The sequence below is a fragment of the Oncorhynchus nerka genome, linkage group LG9b (genome assembly GCF_034236695.1).
Source record: "Oncorhynchus nerka isolate Pitt River linkage group LG9b, Oner_Uvic_2.0, whole genome shotgun sequence".
NCBI lineage: Eukaryota > Metazoa > Chordata > Actinopteri > Salmoniformes > Salmonidae > Oncorhynchus > Oncorhynchus nerka.
Window position 1 is genome coordinate 17,517,588 of NC_088424.1, and position 25,930 is coordinate 17,543,517.

Below are 25,930 nucleotides of genomic sequence, written 5' to 3' on the forward strand. Positions count from 1 at the left end.
TAGAACAAGCATCTCTGTTTTGTCCGAGTTTAAAAGTAGAAAGTTTATACAGGGAGTACCAGTACCAGATCAATGTGGAGCTATATACAGGGAGTACCTGTACCAGATCAATGTGGAGCTGTATACAGGGAGTACCAGTACCAGATCAATGTGGAGCTATATACAGGGAGTACCAGATCAATGTGGAGCTACATACAGGGAGTACCAGTATCAGATCAATGTGGAGCTATATACAGGGACTACCAGTACCAGATCAATGTGGAGCTGTATACAGGGAGTACCTGTACCAGATCAATGTGGAGCTGTATACAGGGAGTACCAGTACCAGATCAATGTGGAGCTATATACAGGGAGTACCAGATCAATGTGGAGCTATATACAGGGAGTACCAATACCAGATCAATGTGGAGCTATATACAGGGAGTACCAGATCAATGTGGAGCTACATACAGGGAGTACCAGTATCAGATCAATGTGGAGCTATATACAGGGACTACCAGTACCAGATCAATGTGCAGGGGTATAGGATATTTGAAAAATATGTACGTGAAGGCAGGGTAAAGTGATTGGCCACTGGGTGTTTTCTGACAACTGCGTGGTAACAGACTGAACAATTAATTAAATACTATCCTCATACTCCTGAAGCGATGTAATGGTAATTTAGCAACTGACTCAAAGCAAGGCTGAACTACAACACAAAGAGCATACAATCTGAGGGAATAAAATGGTACAACATTTTATTTCACAAGCTGTTGTTCCTTATACATCTCTCTCTCACAACACCGCTGTCAGCAAAAACTGTTTAATGTTGAGTTTTATGTACTTACAATATCATTAGCTAGGTAAAAATGTTTTACTCATTTTTACTAAAGCTATTGCACAGTTGATTTCTGTTGCTAAATTTGTGATGTAATGAGGGATACGTCCCAAATGGCACATTACTTCTTTCGTAGTGCAATATTTCTGACCAGGCCCCATAGGGCTCATGTCAAAAGTAGTGCACTGTAAAGGGAATCGGGTGCCCTTTAGAACACAAAAGAGCAGGACCACAGGACCAGATTTACATTATGAGGGAGAAAACCATGAGACTGAAATGTAAATAATCAAATAATAACAAAACTATTAAAGTTGATGATAAACATGGTCAATTAGCTAAACATGGTGGCTCAGAATGTGTGATTAAGGAGTTCAGGTAGCCCGGAGTGCCAGTCTGTGCCATCATGCAAACACATTGTAACAAATGCCAAACAAGCAGTGGAGTTGGCAAGAACACAAACAGATCTGGGATGTGGCTTGAGTTCAGGTGCAATCAAATCCAGCTCTGTAGATAGACTGTCTGCAAATAAGAAAATTCTGGAAAACCATTCTAAAATGACACATTCACAGGCCAGTGAGGCCACACGTTTGATATTTTTGCCATTCAAACAAATCTGTTTCACTTCAATCAGGGATGATGACAATCCTGGACGGCTACGGTCCAAGAGGCACCTCTTATTTTACCAACCCATTTAACAGCCTACTATAATCACTGAATAAATGCATCTAGTACTACATCATGCATAGGACTGCACAACAAAATATGCAGTAGCTAGCTTGAGTGCCAGTCTGTTTGTGCCATCATGCCAACTCCTTGTCACTCATTGAGGGGATTTGATTCATCTGGCCCGGGCGCCCTGGTAGGCGTGTTTTGCACCGGGTGAAAGTTGATTGCATTTGTTTTGGGGCCAGGTGCCGCGTTCAAAGCCCAAGGCGAAGTCGGCTCAAAACAAAAGTGATGTAACGAAGCACGTGGAGTGATGAGTTGGATTCTGTTTTCACATGCAAAATTGATTGTTTTTGATAAACAACGCTTTAAAAAAATAATAATAATTTACATCTGCCTTTCCAATGAAAACTAGTCTGAAAATTCTAACATTTTATAGAAAAGAGATGTTGACATGACCAAGTGGCACAGATTACTGTTTGATTTGAGAAGAGTGCTCCTCCCCCACCGCTTTTGCCCTTTCACGTCATGGGCCAGACCGGTACCCCACGGCTCAGCATAATAGAATCCACCCACTGTCATATTGTTTGGTTTGATAAAGACCAATGGAGTTGGCTCGAGCACAAACAGATCTGGGAGCAGGCTAGCCGTCACCCTCTAAGACATCCCGGATGTAAATGATACGTGAGAATTACAACTAAATCAGTATTTGAGATTTATGCAAACCCCTATAGATTAAAGCAATAATACTTCAGTCAATGAAACCTAAGAGATCCAACTGATTTAACTGCACAGGATGAAGAACTAGTAGAAATGAAAAGAGCACCTCATAACATTAAAAAGGTTGATCAAATCTGCAGCAGTAAGACATCATTAAGCCAAATGGGCCACTTTGAATATATCAGAATATATTACATTTCATTTGCACCAGATGTGAGATTTATTGTGAAAGGAAAGTTATGCTCCGTGGGCTTCTTCTATACTTGGCTTCATGGCTTTTTTAGACTTGTCACGATAGCTATTCAATATGGGATAGAAGATGTTCAATGTGGCTGTTACTGTATCAATATTAATGAGCATCATTTTGTTATACATTGGCAAAACACAAAGTATATCTAAAAGGCTCTGCAAAACCCTTTACTCCTGCAATAAAACTGTCTGGTCTCATGTACTGAGATACATAGATCCTTTTTTAGCATTCGTCGGCTCTTTAGCAGGAATTTAGTCAACTGTGCTGCCTGCCAAGTGAGTCCTGCAGACAATTACGTCCCAAATGTTTTAGAGGCCAACATCGACTCTCTTCGTCTAAAAACAAAAACAGACACAGGTACTTTGTGACATCACACTATCCCCCCCCCAAACACATCACAACAATCTCTTCTTTTAGTTTTCTATGCAGTTTGTTGTTTTGGAAGCAGACATTAACGCCATGATCACTGACCACACAAGCATGTTACAGCCATTGCATTTGAATGCTCTTAATGAGATTCCACTTACGCAAGTACAACTAGGACTGGTCTATGTATCCCTGTAACAGGTTTTCAATACTGACTAATGGCACTGCTAAAATATTTTAAAAGATACACTTTACCAATTAATATTGCTTGTAAACTCTATATCTAAACAGCAATTTCAGAACGTCTTACTTTCTAAGAATCATTTATGAATATTACACACAAATGAAGTGCCTATTGAAATGGTGAAGACGATCAACCTCCACCCCCAAAACATGGATTGTTTACACAGGTTATTCCAATGGTACAACATAACGTGTCGGAGTAGGCTTCATAACATTCTGTACAAAAGCTGAAATGAGATTTTGGCTAAAAAAAGTGTTACATAACAAAATAAACTGTAACAGATATTGGTTTTAAAAGGTGCATGACAGAGCCACAAGAACTCACTGTACTGTAGCCTCATTGTATTGTACGAAGCAGAGCTCAGTTAATCAGCAGTAGACTGTCATGGACCTGTAGACTTCTTCAAGGTGTGGCTCTGCCAAAATGACAGCTATATAGCTTGGCTTGCTGTACATCTGAGCAGGTTAGATAGGTAGAAAGCAGATGTGTGGAATTTCAGAACACAAGTCTCCATGAAATGCTGATCATCATCATCATATTCTAAGGCTACACCATCTACGTGGGACAGACTTGCTCTGAACTGAAAATTAGGCACACTACATTTACCTACCACCCCCATACCTCCTGTTTGACACTGTGCTCTTTATCTTCAGCAGCAATTTGATGAATAAACGGATCAAAACAAGCCCAACAACAAAGCAGAGAGTAGTCCTTCACATTTTCTGTACATGGGCAAGATTGAAATCAACCACACACACACTGTCACACACGTATGTATTATGGTATGTATATTCAGACCATGTAGACCAGACTGTGACCCCATTTGGAGTGTCAAAAGAATATAGGACTTGACACAGAGAAAGCGGTCGGGGTGGGGGTCCTCGATCGATCTTCTCCCCTCCCTGAGGGTCAGGGTATGTGACTGATCTGACCAGGGATCAGCTCTTAAGATGGGCTCAATGAGCAGATGGGCCAGGCGGGTGGCTCAGAGCTGACTCTGGACCTGTTTTTAAATTTGCACACAAGAAAAAGACAAAAAAACAATGACATTTAGGTAATTTAGCAGACACTTTTATGTACAGGGACTTAGTTACAGATAATTAAAAGACAAAAGTACATGTGCAGTGAGGGGTAAAAAAAATACTAAAATAGGCTTCTAAAGCCCCTCCCCTTTCAGAAATTTAGAGAAAAAAATAAAGACTAGTAATGTCCAAAAATGCTAATGACAAGTTGCAAATAACACTAGGGAGTGGATTTCCAGAAACAGGTTTAGCCTAGTCCAGGACTATAAAGCTATTTTTAATGGAGATTCTCCATTGAGTCTAGGACAGGCCTTAGTCTGTGCCCGGAAAACCGTCCCTGAAAGAGGAAACCAAAAGAAAACATAGGATAAAAGTAAATGAGGGAAAACTAACCTGTCCTGGCTGGGCTCACTTCTCCTGCAGCAGCGCAGGTATGTTGATGTTCCATCCGATGGCCTGCCGGTCGAAGCCACAGCTGAACAGGTTACAAGAAGAGTTATCCTCACACCAGGCTGAGCAGCACACCATGCGCCGGTGGCCCTGGGAATAATAACAATACATTTCATTTATATAAACACACTTTTCACTGAAAAACCATCACAAGAAACAAAGGTCATAGACAACAAGGAACACAACTCTGTGAAGCAACAGTAACATTAGTACCTAACCTGACTGATTATATACACAGAGTACAAAACATTAAGGACACATGCTCTTTCCATGACAGACTGACCAGATGAAAGCTATGATCCCTTAATGACGCCACTTGTTAAATCCACTTCACTTCAGTGTAGATGAAGGGGAGGCAACTAGTTAAAGAAGGACTTTTAAGCCTTGATAAATTGAGACATGGATTGTGTGTGTGTGTGTGTGTGTGTGTGTGTGTGTGCCATTCAGAGGGTGAATGGCCAACACAAAAGACTGAAATGCCTTTGAACAGGGTATGGTAGTAGGTGCCAGACACATCGGTTTGTGTGTGTCAAGAACTACAACGCTGCTGGGTTTTTCACACTCAACAGTTTCCCGTGTGTATTAAGAATGGTCCGCCACCAAAAGGACATCCAGCCGACTTGACACAGCTGGGGGAAGCATTGGAGTCAACATGGGCCAGCATCCCTGTGGAATACTTGACACCTTGTAGAGTCCATGTCCCGACCAACTGAGGCGGTTCTGAAGACAGAAAGGGGTGCAAGTCAATATTAGAAAGGTGTTCCTATTGTTTTGTACACTCAGTCTATATATAGAATGGAATGGTTTATTTCAAATTCAACATTAGAAAGCATCAATGGCAGCCGATGCTAAACTATTTGACACAATTCATATAAATATACTACGCACAAGAAAATAGTAAACACAATAAAAACTCAAATACATACCCTTTGGAAAACCCATCAGGGCTAAGGGTAAGACAGAAGTGGCAGTCCATATCGCACTGGTTGAGCAGCCTAGTCATGTCTGGTACTGGTTGAGCAGCCTAGTCATGTCTGGTACTGGTTGAGCAGCCTAGTCATGTCTGGTACTGGTTGAGCAGCCTAGTCATGTCTGGTACTGGTTGAGCAGCCTTGTCTGGTACTGGTTGAGCAGCCTAGTCATGTCTGGTACTGGTTGAGCAGCCTAGTCATGTCTGGTACTGGTTGAGCAGCCTAGTCATGTCTGGTACTGGTTGAGCAGCCTAGTCATGTCTGGTACTGGTTGAGCAGCCTAGTCATGTCTGGTACTGGTTGAGCAGCCTAGTCATGTCTGGTACTGGATGAGCAGCCTACTCATGTCTGGTACTGAGTCTGGTACTGGATGAGCAGCCTACTCATGTCTGGTACTGGATGAGCAGCCTACTCATGTCTGGTACTGGTTGAGCAGCCTAGTCATGTCTGGTACTGGTTGAGCAGCCTAGTCATGTCTGGTACTGGTTGAGCAGCCTAGTCATGTCTGGTACTGGTTGAGCAGCCTAGTCATGTCTGGTACTGGTTGAGCAGCCTAGTCATGAGAGGTAATATGGAAATAGGTTGTGATTACAGTCCAGTGTTAGCCCCACTGTTTGGTTCTGGTTACCTGTCTGTTGCTACGTGGGAGTCGAGCCAGTCGCACTCCTGACATGTCAAACAGCCGGACTTGGCGATTGTCGTGAGGAAGAGCAATGATTCTTTGGTTCACTGACACACTTATCCTGTGAGCAGTTAAACATAATCAATTAATTACATTTTCTAACACAACATTGATTCTTAACATCCCTCTTAAAATCAATATTTAATTAGTACGACACGCTTATCCTGTAAAAAGTTCAAAATACAGTAAACAACGAGGCTTTAAATCATCCCTTTTTAATGTATCTTCTAATCCCAGCTGTTTCTTTCTCTAAATCACACACATACTCTACCTAATAAGAGGTTTCCAGAATAGCTTGTGTGATACAGTTCCCTCTCACCTATTGACGGCAGAGTCTGTGCGGATGGTAGCTATGGGTGACCTCATGTTCTTGAGGTCCCAGACCTTGACGGTGCGGTCGTCACTCCCAGACACCACGTTGTCCCCCACAGTGAACACAGCTGACGTCACCGTGCTGGACACATACACCATGGTGGAAAAGAGAGTTAGTCATTAACCCGCTTTTCTTGCGGTTTAGGCCAGGTTACTGTAAAGCACTTAGGTGACAACGGTTGCTGTAAAAAGAGATTTATGAACCAGCAAAACATGTTATGCTTCCTGGAAAGGAAAACATCAAAGTAGCATTCTAGGGACCAAGGCCTTATTAGCAGGACTGTACATTTGCAGTCAAATAAATACCTAGATGTTTCAAATCAAAACCAATTTTATTGGTCACATATACATGGTTAGCAGATGTTAATGCAAGTCCAGCGAAATGCTTGTGCTTCTAGTTCCGACAATGCAGTAGTAACCAACGAGTAATCTAACCTAACAATTCCAAAACTACTACCGTATACACACACAAGTGTAAAGTGATAAAGCATATGTACATAAAGATATATGAATGAGTGATGGTACAGAACGGCATAGGCAAGATGCAGTAGATGGTATTGAGTACAGTATATACATATGAGATGAGTAATGTAGGGTATGTAAACAAAGTGGCATAGTTTAAAGTGGCTAGTGATACATGTATTACAAAGATGCAGTAGATGATAGAGTAGAGTATATACATATACATATGAGATGAGTAATGTAGGGTATGTGAACATTATATTAAGTAGCATTGTTTAAAGTGGCTAGTGATATATTTTTACATCAATTTCCATTATTGAGTTGAATCAGTGTGTTGGCAGCAGCCACTCAATGTTACTGGTGGCTGTTTAACAGTCTGATGGCCTTGAGAGAGAAGCTGTTTTTCAGTCTCGGTCCCCGCTTTGATGCACCTGTACTGACCTCGCCTTCTGGATGACAGCGAGGTGAACAGGCAGTGGCTCAGGTGGTTGTTGTCCTTGATGATCTTTTTGGCCTTCCTGTAACATCGGGTGGTGTAGGTGTCTTGGAGAGCAGGTAGTTTACCCCCGGTGATGCATTGTGCAGACCTCACTACCCTCTGGAGAGCCTTACGGTTGTGGGCAGAGCAGTTACCGTACCAGGCGGTGATACAGCCCGACAGGATGCTCTCGATTGTGCATCTGTAGAAGTTTGTGAGTGCATTTGGTGACAAGCCAAATTTATTCAGCCTCCTAAGGTTGAAGAGGCGCAGCTGCGCCTTCTTCACGACGCTGTCTGTGTGGGTGGACCAATTCAGTTTGTCCGTGATGTGTACGCCGAGGAACTTAAAACTTACTACCCTCTCCACTACTGTCCCATCGATATGGATAGGGGGAAGCTCCCTATTTTCTGAAGTCCACGATCATCTCCTTTGTTTTGTTGACGTTGAGTGGGAGGTTATTTTCACACTCCTGAGGGCCCGCACCTCCTCCCTGTAGGCAGTCTCGTTGTTGTTGGTAATCAAGCCTACCACTGTAGTGTATTCCGCAAACTTGATGATTGAGTTGGAGGCGTGCATGGCCATGCAGTCGTGGGTGAACAGGGAGTACAGGAGAGAGCTCAGAACGCACCTTTGTGGGGCCCCAGTGTTGAGGATTAGCGGGGTGGAGATGTTGTTACCTACACTCACCACCTGGGGGCGGCCCGTCAGGAAGTCCAGTACCCAGTTGCACAGGGCGGGGTCGAGACCCAGGGTCTCGAGCTTGATGACGAGTTTGGAGGGTACTATGGTGTTAAATGCTGAGCTGTAGTCGATGAACAGCATTCTCATCATTATCATTATCTTTTTCTCTAGTATCTCAAAGCACTTCATGATGACGGAAGTAAGTGCTACGGGGCGGTAGTCGTTTAGCTCAGTTACCTTAGCTTTCTTGGGAACAGGGACAATGGTGGCCCTCTTGAAGCATGTGGGAACAGCAGACTGGGATACGGATTGATTGAATATGTCCGTAAACACACCAGCCAGCTGGTCTGCGCATGCTCTGAGGACGCGGCTGGGGATGCAGTCTGGGCCTGCAGCCCTGCAAGGGTTAACACGTTTAAATATTTTACTCACGTCGGCTGCAGTGAAGGAGAGCCCGCAGGTTTTGGTAGCGGGCCATGTCAGCGGCACTGTTATTGTCCTCAAAGCGAGCAAAAAAGTTATTTTGTCTGTCTGGGAGCAAGACATCCTGGTCCGCAACGGGGCTGGTTTTCTTTTTGTAGTCTTTTTTTGTACCCTGCCACATACCACTTGTGTCTGAGCCGTTGAATTGCGACTCTACTTTGTCTCTATACTGACGCTTAGCTCGTTTGATTGCCTTGCGGAGGGAATAGCTACACTGTTTGTACTCAGTCATGTTTCTGGTCACCTTGCCCTGGTTAAAAGCAGTGGTTCGCGCTTTCAGTTTCACACGAATGCTGCCATAAATCCACAGTTTCTGTTTTGGGAATGTTTTAATCGTTGCTATGGCTACAACATCTTCAATGCACTTTCTAATGAATTCGCTCACCGAATCAGCGTATTCATCAATGTTGTTGTTTGACGCAATGCGGAACATATCCCAGTCCACGTGATGGAAGCAGTCTACAACACACATGACGTCTGGGTGGGAAAATGGCGAGGCCTGAAGGTCACCAGCTCCTTCATTCTCTTGACTGACTCATGTACCACAGTATCATTTGTTCTGGATGCTATTGGCTGATTAGCTGTGCCCTCACCCGCGACTGTGGGCAGACCAAATCTAGCCCCTGTAATCTAAATGGACACATGGCTTATTAATGCTAATTGATGGATAATTAATGCCACATTATGGGTGGCGATATGCTTTCTGCATGAATTTTGTAGGGGTGCTACTGACTGTGTGTCCCTGGATAGAGTGGATGGAGGGGATCACTGAAATCACACAGATAGAAAGTATGTGTGTGTGTGTGACTCACTCAGTGTGTCCCTGGAACACATTGACAGAGTGGATGGAGGGGTCTCTGAAGTCCCACAGGCGGAAGGTGGTGTCTCTGGAAGAGGTGACCACCAGACGCTGGGTGGGGTGGGTGCAGCAGTGGGTCAGCTCCTGGTCGTGGCCTGGGGACACAGACACAGCTCAGAGGGGTAAGGCAGAGTCACTAGGAATAGGGCATTCATTGGCAACGTAATCCAAAACAGCCCTTATGACACATAACAACCAATGCAATGCCCACTCTACAGACACAGAAAAAACACATGAAGGTTTTTCTGTTTAGTTTTTACTGTGTGTGCGTTTTCTCCTTCATGTGTTCTTATTTCTCTACGTTGATGTTGTAACGTACGAAAAGTGTGTGTGGGGGGGAAGGGGTGGACGTACCAGTGAGTGAGTGGACGAGCTCGGAGGTCTCCACGTCGTACAGGTTGGCAGCCCGGTCCCAAGAGGCTGTGACCACCTGCTTGCCCCCCACCAGCCAGTCTGCAGCAATGACCACCCCCTGGTGGCTCCTGAGGGTAGTGGAAGAGACGCGGATGGAGGGACACTCGTTAGGGCCGTCACCGTCCCCGTCAGCCTCGTCCTTATCTGAGAAGTCTATGTCGTCGTCACAGGGCGTCTGCTGTGAAAACAGAGACAGACATCACACACGCGCACACACACACACACACAAACACCAGCATATAGGACCTAGACATCTAGGTGCAGTGGGTTATAAGAGACATGTTTTTGAGAAGCTTACACTGATGTCGGCTACAGGCTGTGGGGTGGGCAATTGCACCGTGTACCTCCAGATATGGGCTGTCTGGTCACCAGACGCTGTGGACAGAGCAGAGATAGAGGCCTCAAAAACACCTCACAACACCCCAAACCAATAGACATCTGAACATACATGGGACTCAAGTGTTTTTCAGACAATTGTGGCCATTCAGAAAGAGATCCTTACCTGTAAGAGCCATCTGTTCCGTGGGATGGAACTTGATAGAGTTAACTGGAAAGTGACAAACATGTTTTTGATGAATAGCCTCCACAATAACACTTTGGGCCTGTCCCAAAAAGCACCCTACCCCTATGTACTACTTTTAAACAGGGCCCCACAGTGCCATTTAGGACGCACCCTATGAATCATTTAGGACAAATACATTCCTTCATACACATTGCATGGATCAGAAAGAAGAGAACATTTCACCTGATCCTGCATGACCTAGATACTTCAGGAGGCATTTCCCAGTCTCGATGCTCCATAGCATTGCACTGTGATCTGTATGGAGACACATGGTGTGAACACATTCAGCTTTCAGGCCACACCCCCTTCATACATCACTGTAATCATTGTTTACGTCCAAAATGGCAGCCTATTCCATACACCTACAAAGTGCACGAAATAGGAAATATCGTGCCATTCGGGATTTAACTCATGAGTCATTCAGTTCACTCTACGTTCATACTGTAATCATTGCCAAATTACATTTGCCCCCTCTTAGCACAATAAGCACTCTGGTCTGAAAGCAATTCCTCATTACCAGACCATATGATGGCTTTATCACAACCTTAACACGCACCTGTTGACAGTTCAATTCATTGAATATCAAACCAAAGTCTGCAGTGCATTTTAAAGAGCCATCAGGCTGAACATTACGGACGACCAGTTTAAAATGTGACTCACTAACATGATTGTTTGTCTTGGGCCAGGAGGAAAATAAGGCCAGTAGTCAAGACATTGGGATGCAGGGGAGTCATGCACCCCAAAAATCTGAGGGGAAATCTGAGGGGGCACAAAGTACGCATGGATGGCTGGGGGGGTGGTCCAAAAGTTGGAGTTTTGCATTTTTCAAACATCTGAAAAATATTTTTCCTGCAATCTAGAGCCATAATCATTATCTTTACTTCAGTACATTTAGTAATTGCTTGCTTTTCTAAAAGTTGACCAACCTTGCCAGCAGGCATGCCAGCTAAGACAGTTAGACAAGCTACTCTAACTTGATTGACAGCCTGAAAAAGCTTGGTAGCTAGTTATGAGCTTGAGATATTGGGAACCTATCTAGCTGAAGACAACTTCATAACATTGCTAGGTGGCTAGTAGTATACTACAGAGAGAAGAAATCCAAATAATATATATATTTTTTTAAACAAGCCAAATCTGATGGGTATGGCGCCTGTTAGGATGTTCTGTAGGTATGGTTGCAAAATTACGGTAACCTCTCAAAATGTCCAGGTTTTTCAGAAGTCCTGGTGGGAGGATTCTAGATTTCCTACTTATTACCTCCCAATTCCAGGAATACTACAACTGGGATTTCTGGAAAACCAGGAAATTTGGGGAAAGTTACTGGAATTTTGCAACCCTATCAGGAGGGCATTGGAATGCACTGTAGCTTTCTAACCTGCTGACGCTGTGCCCAGCACCACGGGCTGTGTCCTGGTGACACTCAGGTCCCATATGCCATCCCTGTGGCCTACATACTCCTTGACCAGCTGGCACACGGCTCTGGACGTGGTGGCTTTAAAACTGGAGACGATCTGAAGGGCAGGCAGCAGAGACAAGAGATGGTGTTTACACACAGCTGATTGAATGAAGAGGAGGAAGCATAACGGAAGCAGGGGAGAAAGCAGGGAGGGACAGCAGCACTGGGTGGGTGGGGGTCATTAGGGCTCCAGACAGTCAGCATGATACCTCTGCTCTACAATGGCTAAGAAGCTTGGGTTGTTTTACACTGCATCCCATATGGCACCCTATTCCGTGGTAAAAATAAAAGAAAAGTAGTGCACTAAATAGGGAAAAGGGTGCCATTTGGAACACAATCATCATTATTATTTATTTATTCACATCACCTTAGTATCATGTTGGACAAAACAATAATTATGCTGCATTAATCAAAACTGATATTAAATGCAAAGCTGTGAAAGAAAGAGGGGATAAAGAATATATGAACCATATAAGGTTAAGTAAAACAAAAGAATTTTAAATAATAATAGTCAAATGACTATCATCAGTCAGTCAGTATCCATGTTTACATCTAAAATGGAGATAAAACAAGTTGGACTTCTGGGAGGGGCAGGTGTTTGAAACAAACCACTAAATAAGTTCCCACTGTAAAAGCAAGAGGGGACAAATAAGCAGGTCAGATATCTCACCAAAATAATTCAACAACATTCAAAAAAAATAGGGTTGCAGAATTACAGTAAATCTCCAAAAATTCCCAGGTTTTCCAAAAATTCCAGTTGGAAGATTCCCAGAATCAGGAGGGAATACGCAGGAATTCCAAAATCCTACTACTGGATTTTTGGGAAAACCAGAATATTGCAACCAAATACAAACAACGTAAAATCATACTTCAGAAAAATATGGAAATTAAAGTGGAAAAAAAATCAACACTATGTATAAACTTATAGTAAACACATAGGCCTAGTTAAAGCATAATATCATGGTAGACTAAAATGCTATCCACAACTTTGATGAGTTGCAGTTTATTTTCAGTGATTGCTGAGCCAGGGGTTGGTTGGTTGTAAGCACAGAGCAGGCCTGCCGCAGCAGCCTATCCACACATAACAGCAGCAGCTCTGGATCTCTCTGGGCAGCACATATAAAACATCTGCAGATACAGTATCTGAGGGTGTGTCTCAAATGGCACCCTATATAATGCACTTCCTTTGACCAGAACCATCTGGGACACAGCCTGAGGCTGTGGTGCGAGATGCATGCAACGGCGCAATAAAATAATTACTATCAAATCATTTCAGAAAAAAAATTCAGGAATGACAGATATAATTGAATGGTTTTCTAAATGTTACCAGGTCTGATTTAATACAGTGTCCTATGAAAGACAAAGAGCCACATTAAGTTTAAAGTGTGCATAGACTGTGGTATAAGATAAATGAAGCGTTATCAACAGGAAGTAGTGAATGATGGCCACAAGAGAGATGGCACTGCCATTTATACTCTTAAAGGGCTGTTAAGGGTTACAGAACTAGTTTAAATAGAACACTGACGTTAAGGTTGCAAAGGGTCGGAAGTGATGCGGAAATTTTCCATGGAAAGTTAAGCCCCGGAATATTGCTTAAATTCATTAAAAATAAATGCTTATAACAGTGGACCTTTTTTGTGGGATACAAATAAGGCAATTCTAGGTATTGTGGCATATTTTGGTTAAACTATCCACAATTCAATGGAATTGCAATCCTCTGCATGCACAGTGCATTCTTCCGTCACATGTACAGCTGATTCTCAAGATCTTGCATACTAATGAGATGCTATTGAGCCCACACTACTACAGTGTCTGAGCCAAGGTGGGGCGAAAATATTTTATATATGTTGATGAATGTCTTGATCGAGCTTGTGTATGCAACTGGTTCACCTCTGGTGCTCACAGGCAATGAGTATTGGAAGAGATTTCTGAATGCTCTTCGCCCAGCATACACCCCTCCATCCAGACATGCTTTATCTACTCATTTGCTGGATGCAGAGTTCAAGTGAAGGTCAAACAAATCATAGAGAAAGCAGACTATATTGCAATCGTCGCTGATGAGTGGTCGAATGTTTGTGGGCAAGGAATGATTAACTACATCATCTCCACCCCTCAACCAGTATTCTACAAGAGCACAGCAGACACAAGGGACAACAGACACACCAGTCTCTACATTGCAGATGAGCTGAAGGCAGTCATCAATAACCTTGGACCACAGAAGCTATTTGCACAGGTGACAGACAACACTGCGAACATGAAGGCTGCTTGGTCTAAAGTGGAGGAGTCCTACCCTCACATCACACCCATTGGCTGTGCTGTTCATGCATTGAATCTACTCCTCAAGGACATCATGGCACTGAAAACAATGGATACACTCTACAAGAGACACAAAGAAATGGTTACGTATGTGAAGGGTCATCAAATTATAGCAGAAATCTACCTCACCAAGCAAAGTGAGAAGAATAAGAGCACCACATTGAAGCTGTCCTGCAACACCTGTTGGGGTGTTGTTGTCATCATATTTGACAGTCTCCTGGAGGGGAAGGAGTCTCTCCAAGAAATGGCCATATCACAGTCTGCCAATATGGACAGCCCCATCAAAAGGATCCTCCTGCATTATGTATTTTGGGAGAGAGTGGTAAGCAGCCTGAAACCAATAGCAATTGCCATTGCACGGATTGAGGGAGACAATGCCATCCTGTCTGATGTTCAGACTCTGCTTGCAGATGTAAGAGAAGCAATCTGTACTGCCCTGCCCACTTCACTGTTGCGCCAAGCAGAGGAAACTTGAAGACTTCTGCCTGAAGCCCATACACGCCACAGCGTACATGTTGGACCCCAAGAATGCTGGCAAGAGCATCCGGTCTAGTGTCATCACAACCATGTCTCGCCGCCTTGTCCTGGATGAGGGCAAGGTTCTTGGGAGTCTGTACACTTCCAAGCAAGGGCTTTGGGATGGAGATGAGATATGTTGGCACGACTTCCATATTGCATCAGCCACCTGGTGGAAGGGACTTTGTGGATCTGGGGCTCTTTCCCGTTGCCTCCATCATCCTCCAAAACCCACCAACATCAGCCGCCTCAGAGCGCAACTGGTCCTTGTTTGGGAACACACACCAAAGCACGCAACAGGCTGACCAATACAAGGGTTGAAAAGTTGGTGGCCATCAGGGCAAATTTGAGGCTTTTTGAGCCTGACAACGAGCCATCCACAACAAGGTTGGAAAGTGACAGTGAAGATGAGGCCTCAGAGTCTGATGTTCAAGAGGTGGACATTGAGGAAGTCCAAGGAAAAGACATGGAAGCCTGAGAGGAAGACAGCTAAAGCTTTTTTCTAGACTATCATTTTACGTTTTTGGGAGATGCGATGGATCATTCAATATTCCCTTTCATTTGTTTTTCAGTGAAATCATCCCATGTGAAGAGTCAACTCATTTAATTAAAGTTATATTTGTAACTCAAATTGTTTTCTTTATTTATATTGGAAGGATTTAATCATTTGCAATTATGCCTACTTACGATAAGGTAAAAGGTTTACGTTTGTCTCCATATGATATAGTAAATATATTCAATACAAAAAACATCTACATTGAAATGGTATTAATATTAATTGGCATATATTTCCATTAATTCCCACGGAAAGTTTCCACCTCTGAATATTCCCCAAAATGTGCAACCCTAACTGGCGTAACATGCTACATTTAACCAATAGGCAACAGGAAGTGTGTTAGACACAAAGCTGGTTAAATATCTAATGCACCCAGCAGTTTATGGGATATAGCCTATTGTGACAGTGCATGGTCTGCAATGTGCATATCAAAGTGTTGATCATTTTACATCAGTGAACATCAGCATTTCAAGAAAGGATTAGTGTTTGTTTGAAGTCTTCAAGTGCCATTTCTGAAAATTATATACACTACCTTTCAAGTTTGGGGTCACTTAGAAATGTCCTTGTTTTCCATGAAAACATACATGAAATGAGTTGCAAAATGAATAGGAAATATAGTCAAGACATTGACAAGGTTATAAATAATGATTTTTAATTTTAATAATAATTGTGTCCCTCAAACTTGGCTTTCGCCAAAGAATCCTCCAATTACAGCCTTGCAGACCTTTGGCATTTTAGTTGTCAATTTGTTTAGGTAATCTGAAGAGATTCCACCACATGCTTCCTGAAGCATCTCCCACAAATTGTATTGGCTTGATGGGCACTTATTAAGTACCATAAGGTCAAGCTGCTCCCACAACAGCTCAATAGGGTTGAGATCCGGTGACTGTGCCGGCCACTCCATTATAGACAGAATACCAGCTGACTGCTTCTTTGCTAAATAGTTCTTGCATAGTTTGTTGCTGTGGTTTGGGTGATTGTCCTGTTGTAGGAGGAAATGGTCTCCAATTAAGTGCCGTCCACAGGGTGCCGGCGTTGCAAAATGGTGTGATAGTCTTCCTTCTTCAAGATCCATTTTACCCTGTACAAATCTCCCACTTGACCACCACCAAAGCATCCCCAGACAATCACATTTCCTCCACCATGCTTGACAGATGGCGTCAAGCACTCCAGCATATTTTCATTTTTTCTGCGTCTCACAAATGTTCTTCTTTGTGATCGGAACACCTCAAACTTAGATGTGTCTGTCCATAACACTTTTTTCCAACCTTCCTCTGTCCAGTGTCTGTGTTCTTTTGCCCATCTTGATCTTTTCTTTTTATTGGCCAGTCTGAGACATGGCTTTTTCTTTGCAACTCTGCCTAGAAGGCCAGCATCCCGGAGTCACCTCTTCACTGTTGACGTTGAGACTATTGAAGCTGCCGGTTGAGGACTTGAGAGGCATCTGTTTCTCAAACTAGACACTAACTTACGTGTCTGCTTGCTCAGTTGTGCACCGGGGCCTCCCACTTCTCTTTCTATTCTGATTAGAGGCAGTTTGCGCTGTTCTGTGAAGGGAGTATTACACAGCGTTGTACAAGATCTTCAGTTTCTTGGCAATTTCTCACATGGAATAGCCTTCATTTCTCAGAACAAGAATAGACTGAAAAGTTTCAGAAGAAAGTTCTTTGTTTCTGGCCATTTTGAGCCTGTAATTGAACCCACAAATCTGCAGATACTCAACTAGTCTAAAGAAGGCCAGTTTCAGGCCTCCCGGGTGGCGCAGTGGTCTAAGGCCCTGCATCGCAGTGCTAGCTGTGCCACCAGAGACTCTGGGTTTGAGCCCAGGCTCTGTCGCAGCCGGCCGAGACCGGGAGGTCCATGGGGCGACGCACAATTGGCCTAGCGTCGTCCGGGTTAGGGAGGGTTTGGCCGGTAGGGATATCCTTGTCTCATCGTGCACTAGCGACTCCTGTGGCGGGCCCGGCGCAGAGCACGCTGACCAGGTCGCTAGGTGTACGGTGTTTCCTCCGACACATTGGTACGGCTGGCTTCCGGGTTGGATGCGTGCTGTGTTAAGAAGCAGTGCGGCTTGGTTGGGTTGTGTTTCGGAGCTCTCGACTTTCATCTCTCCCGAGCCCGTACGGGAGTTGTAGCGATGAGACAAGATAGTAATTACTAACAATTGGATACCACGAAATTGGGGAGAAAAAGGGGGTAAAAATAAACGTTTATTTTTTATTTTTTAAATGGCCAGTTTTATTGCTTCTTTAATCAGAACAGCAGTTTTCAGCTGTGCTAACATAATTGCAAAAGGGTTTTCTAATGATCAATTAGCCTTTTAAAATCACAGGAGTGATGGTTGCAAATAATGGGCCTCTGTACGCCTATGGAGATATTCCACAAAAAATCTGCCGTTTGCCGCTACAATAGTCATTTACAATATTAATGTCTACACTGTTTTTCTGATAAATTTCATGTCATTTTAAAAATGGACAGTAAATGTACTTTTCTTTCAAAAACAAGGACATTTCTAAGTGACCCCAAACTTTTGAACGGTTGCGTAGATCATCAAGTTAAAATCGAATAGAAGTATGAAAAGAAGCATACATTGAACAGAGCAAGGAAATATCCTAACTTATTGTTAGCAATGTGTGTTAATAGGGTAGTTCTTTATGGTAAGATTGTTTTTTTTTAGCTGCAGTCATACAAAGGGTTGATGTTCAATGAGGTAAAACCAAGCTCATCCAAACAGACCACACTGTTGCCATGATAGCAGCTACTTCGAACAGTCTACTTGCAGTAACTGTGATATGGTGTTGTTTTTTTCCCTACTAAATGACTAAAACGTAAAGATAGAAAGAGCACAACGTCATCTTTCATTGCACTGACTCCCTCTGTGAAACAAAGGAAAGCCCACAACTGCCATTTCAACTCAAACCATTGTCATTAAGCCATTGAAGCTCAAGGCATTTCACAGAGATCTCGTCAGCCTTTCGGCCTAAGTGCGTGACAGCCTGGAAATCCAATGTGCTTCCATTCTAGTGAGTGCAGAAACAACCCCCCAAAAAAGTGTGTACGGTAAATTTCATAGAAAGCTTTTGTTAGTGAGAGATATCAATTAGTGTCTTTAATATGTCTCACTGTAAATTAGTCTATAAAACAACAAGTCATACATTTCAATCACCAAGTGTCTTGGAGACGGTGCATCAGCCCCATGGCTGGGCTGCTCATGCATAATGGCAGGGGGACACGGGGGAAATGAAGAACCTGTTACCCATGAGTCTCCACCCCACAACTCCACAATGTTCCCCACATTGAAGGTGGGAAGAGGTCCACCACCTACTTTGCCATGGAAAGAATGTGAGCGCTATGGTGAAAAATAAAAATAGATTTACCGCTGACCATACGACCACTTTCATATCTCTTTTTCAATTAACATTTAGTACAAACCCGAAACCAACTGTATTTTAAAGAATATAGCCTTAGATACATTTCCTAAAATATGAATACAATTTTGGTATAAGATTGTGTATTTTTAATAGAACAGTGGACTGTGTCCCTTCTAAATCATCCCTTCGCTGAAATTATTATTATTATAGCAAACAACTAGGTTGTAAGTTACTTAACAATATTATTTTTTAAATGACATATCATGCAAGTCAGATAAAGATAAGAGATTTTACCTTGCTTGTAGATGCCTTATAAGTTGTCTTCAGTTTTTGAGAAAGTTGACTTGTGCTATGACTTGCTGTGAGTTAAGAGGAGAGAGCACATTATGAGAACAGAATAAGAAGCCAGTGAAGTCTCTAATCAACATATTGTGGGTCTATGACATTTACTCCATTTGGCATGAAGGCCCTTCACAGCAGCATTAACATGAACGTTCTAACATGTCAAACAGAATTCTGCTGTCTCAAACCTTTCGCTTTAAGTGCCCCCTTAGTCAAGTCTCCCCCGTCGATGGTTTGTCCTTCAGCTGTTAAACGATCGTTCAAGGTTTCAATCTCTCTACGCACTACAAATGAATAGAAATCACATTGAGGGATAGTGACAGCAATGGGATTATCAAGCAGATATCAATCAAAACATTTTCACATATTGTTACTGCTGTACATGGGGTGAAATCATATTAAGTGACATCCACTCCAATGATGGCTGTGCACATTCACCTATAGGAATGTTATCCACCAATGTGCTGTACTTACACTCAATGTTTTCAATGTAGAGGTTTTCAAACTCCCTCTCAATCTGGCCAAAGAGGTCCAAAAGATTGCTCCTCAAAGACAATGGTAGTTTGGAATCCTGCAGATGCATAAATTGGGATATTAAGATTTTAGGGGAAAATAGGGAAGAGATAACAGAATAATTCACCCTTTGGTTTATAATGAGACCAAGAACAAACCCCAAATGGGTGGGCTTGGTCCTAGTGCAATAATAGCAAACTATTTAGCATAATATTCCTGCTAGGACACTGAAAAACTAATTATTTACTAGTGCTAAGGGGACTGTAAGCCAATAGGAAACGAGGCTACTAATACAACCAAACATTCAAGGGTGATGACAGGGAAACTAACACTGACAACTAAATATCAACTGTGTTACCACTACACAAGGACAATAAGTGTTGAGACAAAAATGGTCCCTGACTCTCTGTGTTACAAACCAGATGGAAAATCTACCCAAGTCATTCCTTTTAACATAGAAATGCTTATTCTACCAGAGCACTGATGTGAGCTGAATGGCCTAGTGCCACAAGAACACAGTCTGTCCAGGGACAAACACATACAGGCCCTTTGTACCCTTGCTTGCAGGTCCAGCTTTTTTTCTAAGGAGTTCAGTAGAGATGCTCTTTGCATTCATAGGCTAACAGTAACAAGTCATGATGCAGCTGGAGAAAGGATGAGTACCAGTACACCACAATGCACAAAGTAACAGCAAAGCAGGCTGGGGTGGTGTAGTTTACAGAGTTGGCTATCGTGCAGGGGGGAATTTGATGGAACCTGTATAGCATAGAGAGATTTGCAATACTGAAACAGATTTTCTGGATAGGAGCACAGGGCATGTTGAATCAAGCTTCCTGTGGATTTAATAGAGCTGAGACATTTGGCAAGGGGAATGGAAAAGTATTGTGTGTGAACGAACACACTAGAAAAAACACTAGAACATTACAACTAAACTATTTAGTACGCTATTGAGAAGGTACTCTACATTCTGACACAGTGTTTCTAAACACCCAACTTACCTCAGGTTTCAAATAGTGATGCAGATTATCAGCAGACTTAGACTACTCAAAGTAGCCAGAGTGAAAACAAAAAAATTGGATTAAGTGCTTTGCCCCATGTCCCAAATAATTTAAGAGTAAGTGTGTATTGTTGCTCTGAAGTAACAACACATGCTACCACCATAATAGCAGAGAAGACCTGAAAACATACTCTATGAAAAAGGCATACTCAAAAAGACAAGTGGCATTCTACGGTGATCCCTTTCTCAGTAAACTGTTCAATTGGCTTCCCCTTATTAACCAGACTTAGAATTGATCTTAATCTGTTTGTAAAACAAATGTATCGTAGAAAACCTAGCTAACACAATGTGAAGCAAGCACAGGAACTAAGATCATTGAATGAACAATAACTAAATTAACTAACTACCTGGATTACAACAACTGTCTACTAAGTATATTTATTTAATCTCATGTAGCCTAATCCATAACTACAAATACTCCCCCACCATCAACTGAACATATTATGTTCTTCTAACTGCATCCATATACTTTATCTCACATGATTGATTTAACTAAGTGATGTTGAACAAGATTAGCTTGAGTCCATTTGTGTCAAATGGACTGGGAGAGAAGCGCATGCATCGATTCTATTGGTTGAACAGCACCTCACATTCTCATGCTCTCTAAACTGATGGATCACAGTGTAATTGGCTTAAGTCTACTTAACTAGTGAGCCTAACAGTGCAAACCACAGTGCCATAAGTGCACTCAAGGTAAGAACCTAACAAACAACCACAGACATTTGTGGATTGCCTCATTCTATACCACTTATGCAATCATACAATTATCCTGGCTTGTGTTCAGATTGGAAAACATTTCTCTAGTTATGGTGACAACATTCAGCTGGACAAAAGCTCCACTTGTTCTCAGGCTCTCCCCAGCCCAGTCCACACCTGTCCCTCCAACATCTCCCTCTGTAAACCTGTGCGCTCCTGCTCGGTGCTGTTGGTCCGACGGATGGACAGGCTGTGGGACTTGCGCTTCTGCTTGGCCTGGCGGGAGGATGCACTGCTTCCACTTTCGACAGGCATCCCTCCTCATAGACCCCCAACTTTCCTATGTGAAACTGTAAAGGAGGAAGCAGAGTACATGGTTAGAATGATTAGCTATAATATTCTGAAGCTATTCCTGAAAAGTCTTTACACAAGGCCCGAGCCATACCTAATTAAGAAATAGTAAGTGTCTTTCTGAGTCAGTATGGACAAATATTGTTGTATATTCTGTCGCCTCCTCCTCTCTGGTATGGCTACACCAGACCCCATGTTGGGCGGTGGTAGGTGTTCAGGTGCACAAATATCACAACACGCTGACAGACAGTATTGCTCACATTCTCCTTCACATCTGAATAGCTCCCAGGGGAACCATGGCATTGTTATTAATTTAGGGACATATTGACAACTCTTGAGTATTTCTGACATTCATGCATGTCAGTCATCATAAAACAGACGTAATATCTGAAATGCATGTTTAATATGATATGTGATGTCAGCATGACAAGCTTGGTATCATTTTGCCCTTGGAAGGAGTGTGAAGGACCGATGTCTCCAAAGAAAACGTTCAACGAATGTGAAACCATACATAACTACTCATTACTGCAAGCTAACCATTTCTGTTGTAGGCACCATTACTGTCAAGCCACCCTGCTTTGGCTAGCTAACCAAACTAACGTAGATAGCTAGTTAGCTAGCTAAAGACGATAGATGTCAAACATATCTAGCTAGCTAACCAATGCGAATTACCAAAGCTGACAAAAAAAGTATTGATGTTACTTTAGTAACAGGACGAGGTATGTGAACTAACTAACAAGCTAGCACAAACTATACACACAAATAGGCAAAAAAAGAAATAGGCAAGGAGGTGCCAGGTCAGCTATTACGAAGCTAACTAACGTTAGCTAAGGTAGATAGTCACTGAGTATGTGTAGCTAACAAACTAGCTAAATGTACGTAACTAGCTAGCTAACTTGCTATGAAAGAAACGTGAGCATACTTACATACAATACTAGAAATCCAGGTATTTGTTCCAAGTTGCTCTGAAATTTATTCTGCGACAGACCATTTTGCCATTTTCTAAATGAAAAGTAACGTTACTGGGATCCTTGTTGACTTCTCCCCATCAAAGATGGTGGATAAATTAAGATCACCCAGGCCATTTACCGTTGAAAACAAATGTTCAGTTCCGGTCAACTTAACTGGGTGTGTCTCCCATAGACTTCAATGCAATACTAGTTCACTGGGCCCCATTGAAACAAAACCGAAACCAAAACACAGACAAACACAAAACAGCAAGTGGGGTGTCTCGCTTCCTCTCCTGTCTCTGTCAAACAGATAGCTTGACAGCAGCTAGCTAGACAGTCGTCTAGTTACCACAGCCACAAAGTCTTAGACCACGCCTATTTCCACAATTCATATGCTTAAAATGTGATTTTAACCTAACCCATACTGATAACCTTATGCCTAACCTTACATTAAAACGAAATCGCTATTTTTTGTGTTCATGAATTATTACGATATTTGACTTTGTGGCTATGCTATCTAGTGGAAAGCTGACTGGTTTGACTGGCCTCCGACAGGAAGACGAAGAGAGAGGCCCAACAAACGCAGGAAATCTGTCTCCCTCCAGCAGGTGGCGCTGTTTTGCCCAACAAGCAAGGGGTTTTTGTGAGGAAATCATTGAGTGTCTTATTTGCTACGTGAGATTTATTTAACCAAATATAAATTGTCTAATGCTTAAATTGTTACGAGTGTACTGATATAAGTAGGACCACGTGACATCCTGGCAAATGTAAGAAAATACATTTTATATTGGAGTTTTCTCGAGATGGCTATGCATATTCATGGTTTGAGGCTAGTAAGCATAGCATCTCTCTCCATTGAATACAGGCAGTTGAAGTTGAACAACCCTCATCGAATATTCAAAAATGGATCACAATAATGAGATGTATCCACCAATTCAAAGAAAGCATAGGCTGGAGCAAGACAGCTGTGCCACTTTGTGGACAACGACTCCCACTGTTATGGCAGAGACATGTATCTTGTCAGTATATCCATAATCTTTGCTGGCCTTCTTGTTTCATCCAGGCCACCAAAGGAAATTATGCCTAATTCCGGGTGGCATTCTCCATTCTAGCAGAGGAAGAGGCAAAGCGAGAGTTTCACTCTCGTCAAAATCTGTCCAAAAATGAGCACAGTGGGTTTCTATGGGCTTATTTTGAACCCCCATTGTGGTAGTTATATTACGCTGGCCCGTGTTAAACTGGGCAATGTCCCGTCACATCACCTGGCGAAAGAAGGAGCAACCTTCTCAAATGAACAGTAATCTGCGCTGCTCGGTTATGTTGTCACAACAAGGCAGCATGGTGCATGGTCCAGAAACTAGTTTTTATTTGTGCTGAGCGATAAACCGAAATGTTGGTTATTTTTCTGTTTTTAAACAACTAATCGACAGATGTCAATTGCGAGATAAATCAGATCATGCCCGAACTGTGTGATGTAGTAGGAAAATATAAAGGCAACAACTTCAAAGATTTTACTGAGTTCATATAAGGAAATCGGTCAATTTTATGGATTTCACAACTGGGAATCCAGATATGCATCTGTTGGTCACAGATACTTTAAGGGCGTGGATCAGAAAACCAGCCAATATCTGGTGTGACCATTTGCCTCATGCAGCGCGACACAGCTCCTTCTCATAGAGTTGATCAGGCTGTTGATTGTGGCCTGTGGAATGTTGTCCCACTCCTCTTCAATGGCTGTGCGAAGTTGCTGGATATTGGAGGTAACTGGAACACGCTGTAGCACACGTAGATTCAGAGCATCCCAAACATGCTCACTGGGTGACATGTATGGTGAGTATGCAGGCCATGGTTGAACTGGGTAATTTTCAACTTCCAGGAATTGTGTAGATCCTTGTGACATGGGGCCGTGCATTATCATGCTGAAACACGAGGCTACGACAGCAAATGAATGACATGACAATGCGCCTCAGGACCTCGTCTCTTTGCATTCAAATTGCCACCGATAAAATGCAATTGTGTTTCTTTTCCGTAGCTTATGCCTGCCCATACCATAACCGCACTGCCACCATGGGGCACTCTGTTCACAACTTTGACATCAGCAAACCGCTCGCCCACACGACACCATACACGTGGTCTGCGGTTGTGAGGTCGGTTGGAAGTACTGCCAAATTCTCTAAAACAACATTTATGGCTTATGGTAGAGAAGTGAACATTCAATTCTCTGGCAACAGATCTGGTGGACATTCCTGCAGTCAGCATACCAATTGAACGCTCCCTCAAAACTTGAGACATCTGTAGCATTGTGTTGTGACAAAACTGTACATTTTCGGGGCCTTTTATTGTCCCCAGCACAAGGTGGACCTGTGTAATGATCATGCTGTTTAATCAGCTTCTTGATATGTCACACCTGTCAGGTGGATGGACGATCTTGGCAAAGGAGAAATGCTCACGAAGGGATGTAAACAAATGTGTGCATGGAACATTTCTGTAATCTTTTGTTTCAGCTCTTGAAACATGGGACCAACACTTTACATGTTGCATCTATATTTTTGTTTAGAACTGGCCAATGTTCTACATAGGTCAGCGCAGAAAACATGATAATTAACTACAATAACCATAATCCATTGTGCAGCTACTTGTCCGGTCTGTTTCTTTTTGTGTGATCAAGAGGGGATACATAGAGCAGTTGCTTTGCAAGGTATTGGTATTCAGTCATAGTAAACCTTACTTAGAACTACAACATGTGATTTCATCAGACAGCAGCTCTATAGAGATCAGATGACTTGGAATAGTCAAATAAAACAAATGTAATATTTTATTAAAACAGGCCTAAAGTAATGTGAATAACCAATGGTTAATAAGTGATAAGTAGTCATGGGCAGTCTACCATCATGGGACATGTGTATTAACTTTTACTCTGCCTTGTAGAATCATTTTTCATCATTGAAACCCATCTCAAAAAGCACTAATCGCTCAGCACTAGTTTGTGTGTTTTATGTGAAAACAGAATCCTACTCATCACTCCGCATGATTCTTTCTCACTTTTGTTTTTAGCAGACTTGGCCAGAGCAGGGCACCTGGCTCACCCGATCCAAACTCCTCCCACCGGGATAAACCAGCCAGATAAACAAACAACCTCATTGTTAGGATGGAGACATGAGCATCTGGTCATTATATACAGATCTCTGATTCTCGTTGTTGACCAAGCTATGATTTAAACATCCCACTTTGAGCAGGCCTATTGAGTGCACCACACAATATTTTCGAGTTTCCTAACATTTCCTGAACGGGTACATCATTTATT

At 42.6% G+C, this 25,930-nt stretch overlaps 1 protein-coding gene across 2 annotated transcripts; it reads right to left on the reverse strand.

Annotated features, from left to right (window-relative positions):
* Positions 1 to 720: 720 nt before the first annotated feature.
* On the reverse strand, positions 721 to 22,764 carry LOC115114356 (WD repeat-containing protein 37). Of its 2 annotated transcripts, none has more exons than XM_029642523.2 (15): positions 22,603 to 22,764; positions 21,503 to 21,675; positions 19,534 to 19,630; positions 19,248 to 19,343; positions 19,012 to 19,076; positions 11,878 to 12,013; positions 10,686 to 10,757; positions 10,443 to 10,487; positions 10,239 to 10,315; positions 9,881 to 10,115; positions 9,480 to 9,621; positions 6,508 to 6,642; positions 6,135 to 6,249; positions 4,479 to 4,625; positions 721 to 4,066 (listed from the first exon to the last, which is right to left on the reverse strand). In XM_029642523.2, the coding sequence occupies exons 2-14, from the start codon at positions 21,638 to 21,640 to the stop codon at positions 4,494 to 4,496; spliced, it is 1,485 nt and encodes a 494-aa protein (XP_029498383.1). In that variant the 5' UTR covers positions 21,641 to 21,675; positions 22,603 to 22,764; the 3' UTR covers positions 721 to 4,066; positions 4,479 to 4,493. The 2 variants fall into 2 exon arrangements, with proteins under 2 accessions (XP_029498383.1, XP_029498382.1); XM_029642522.2 differs by having other exon boundaries at positions 9,881 to 10,118; positions 22,603 to 22,762.
* Positions 22,765 to 25,930: the final 3,166 nt, after the last annotated feature.

Excerpts from the sequence above, each read along its gene's own strand:
- LOC115114356 (XM_029642522.2), bottom strand. The coding sequence starts at position 21,640 with ATGCCTGTCGAAAGTGGAAGCAGTGCATCCTCCCGCCAGGCCAAGCAG. Across the intron at positions 10,488-10,685 it reads TCTAGGTCATGCAGGATCAG|TTAACTCTATCAAGTTCCAT; the intron begins GTGAAATGTTCT and ends GTCACTTTCCAG. Across the intron at positions 9,622-9,880 it reads GCTCGTCCACTCACTCACTG|GCCACGACCAGGAGCTGACC; the intron begins GTACGTCCACCC and ends CTGTGTCCCCAG.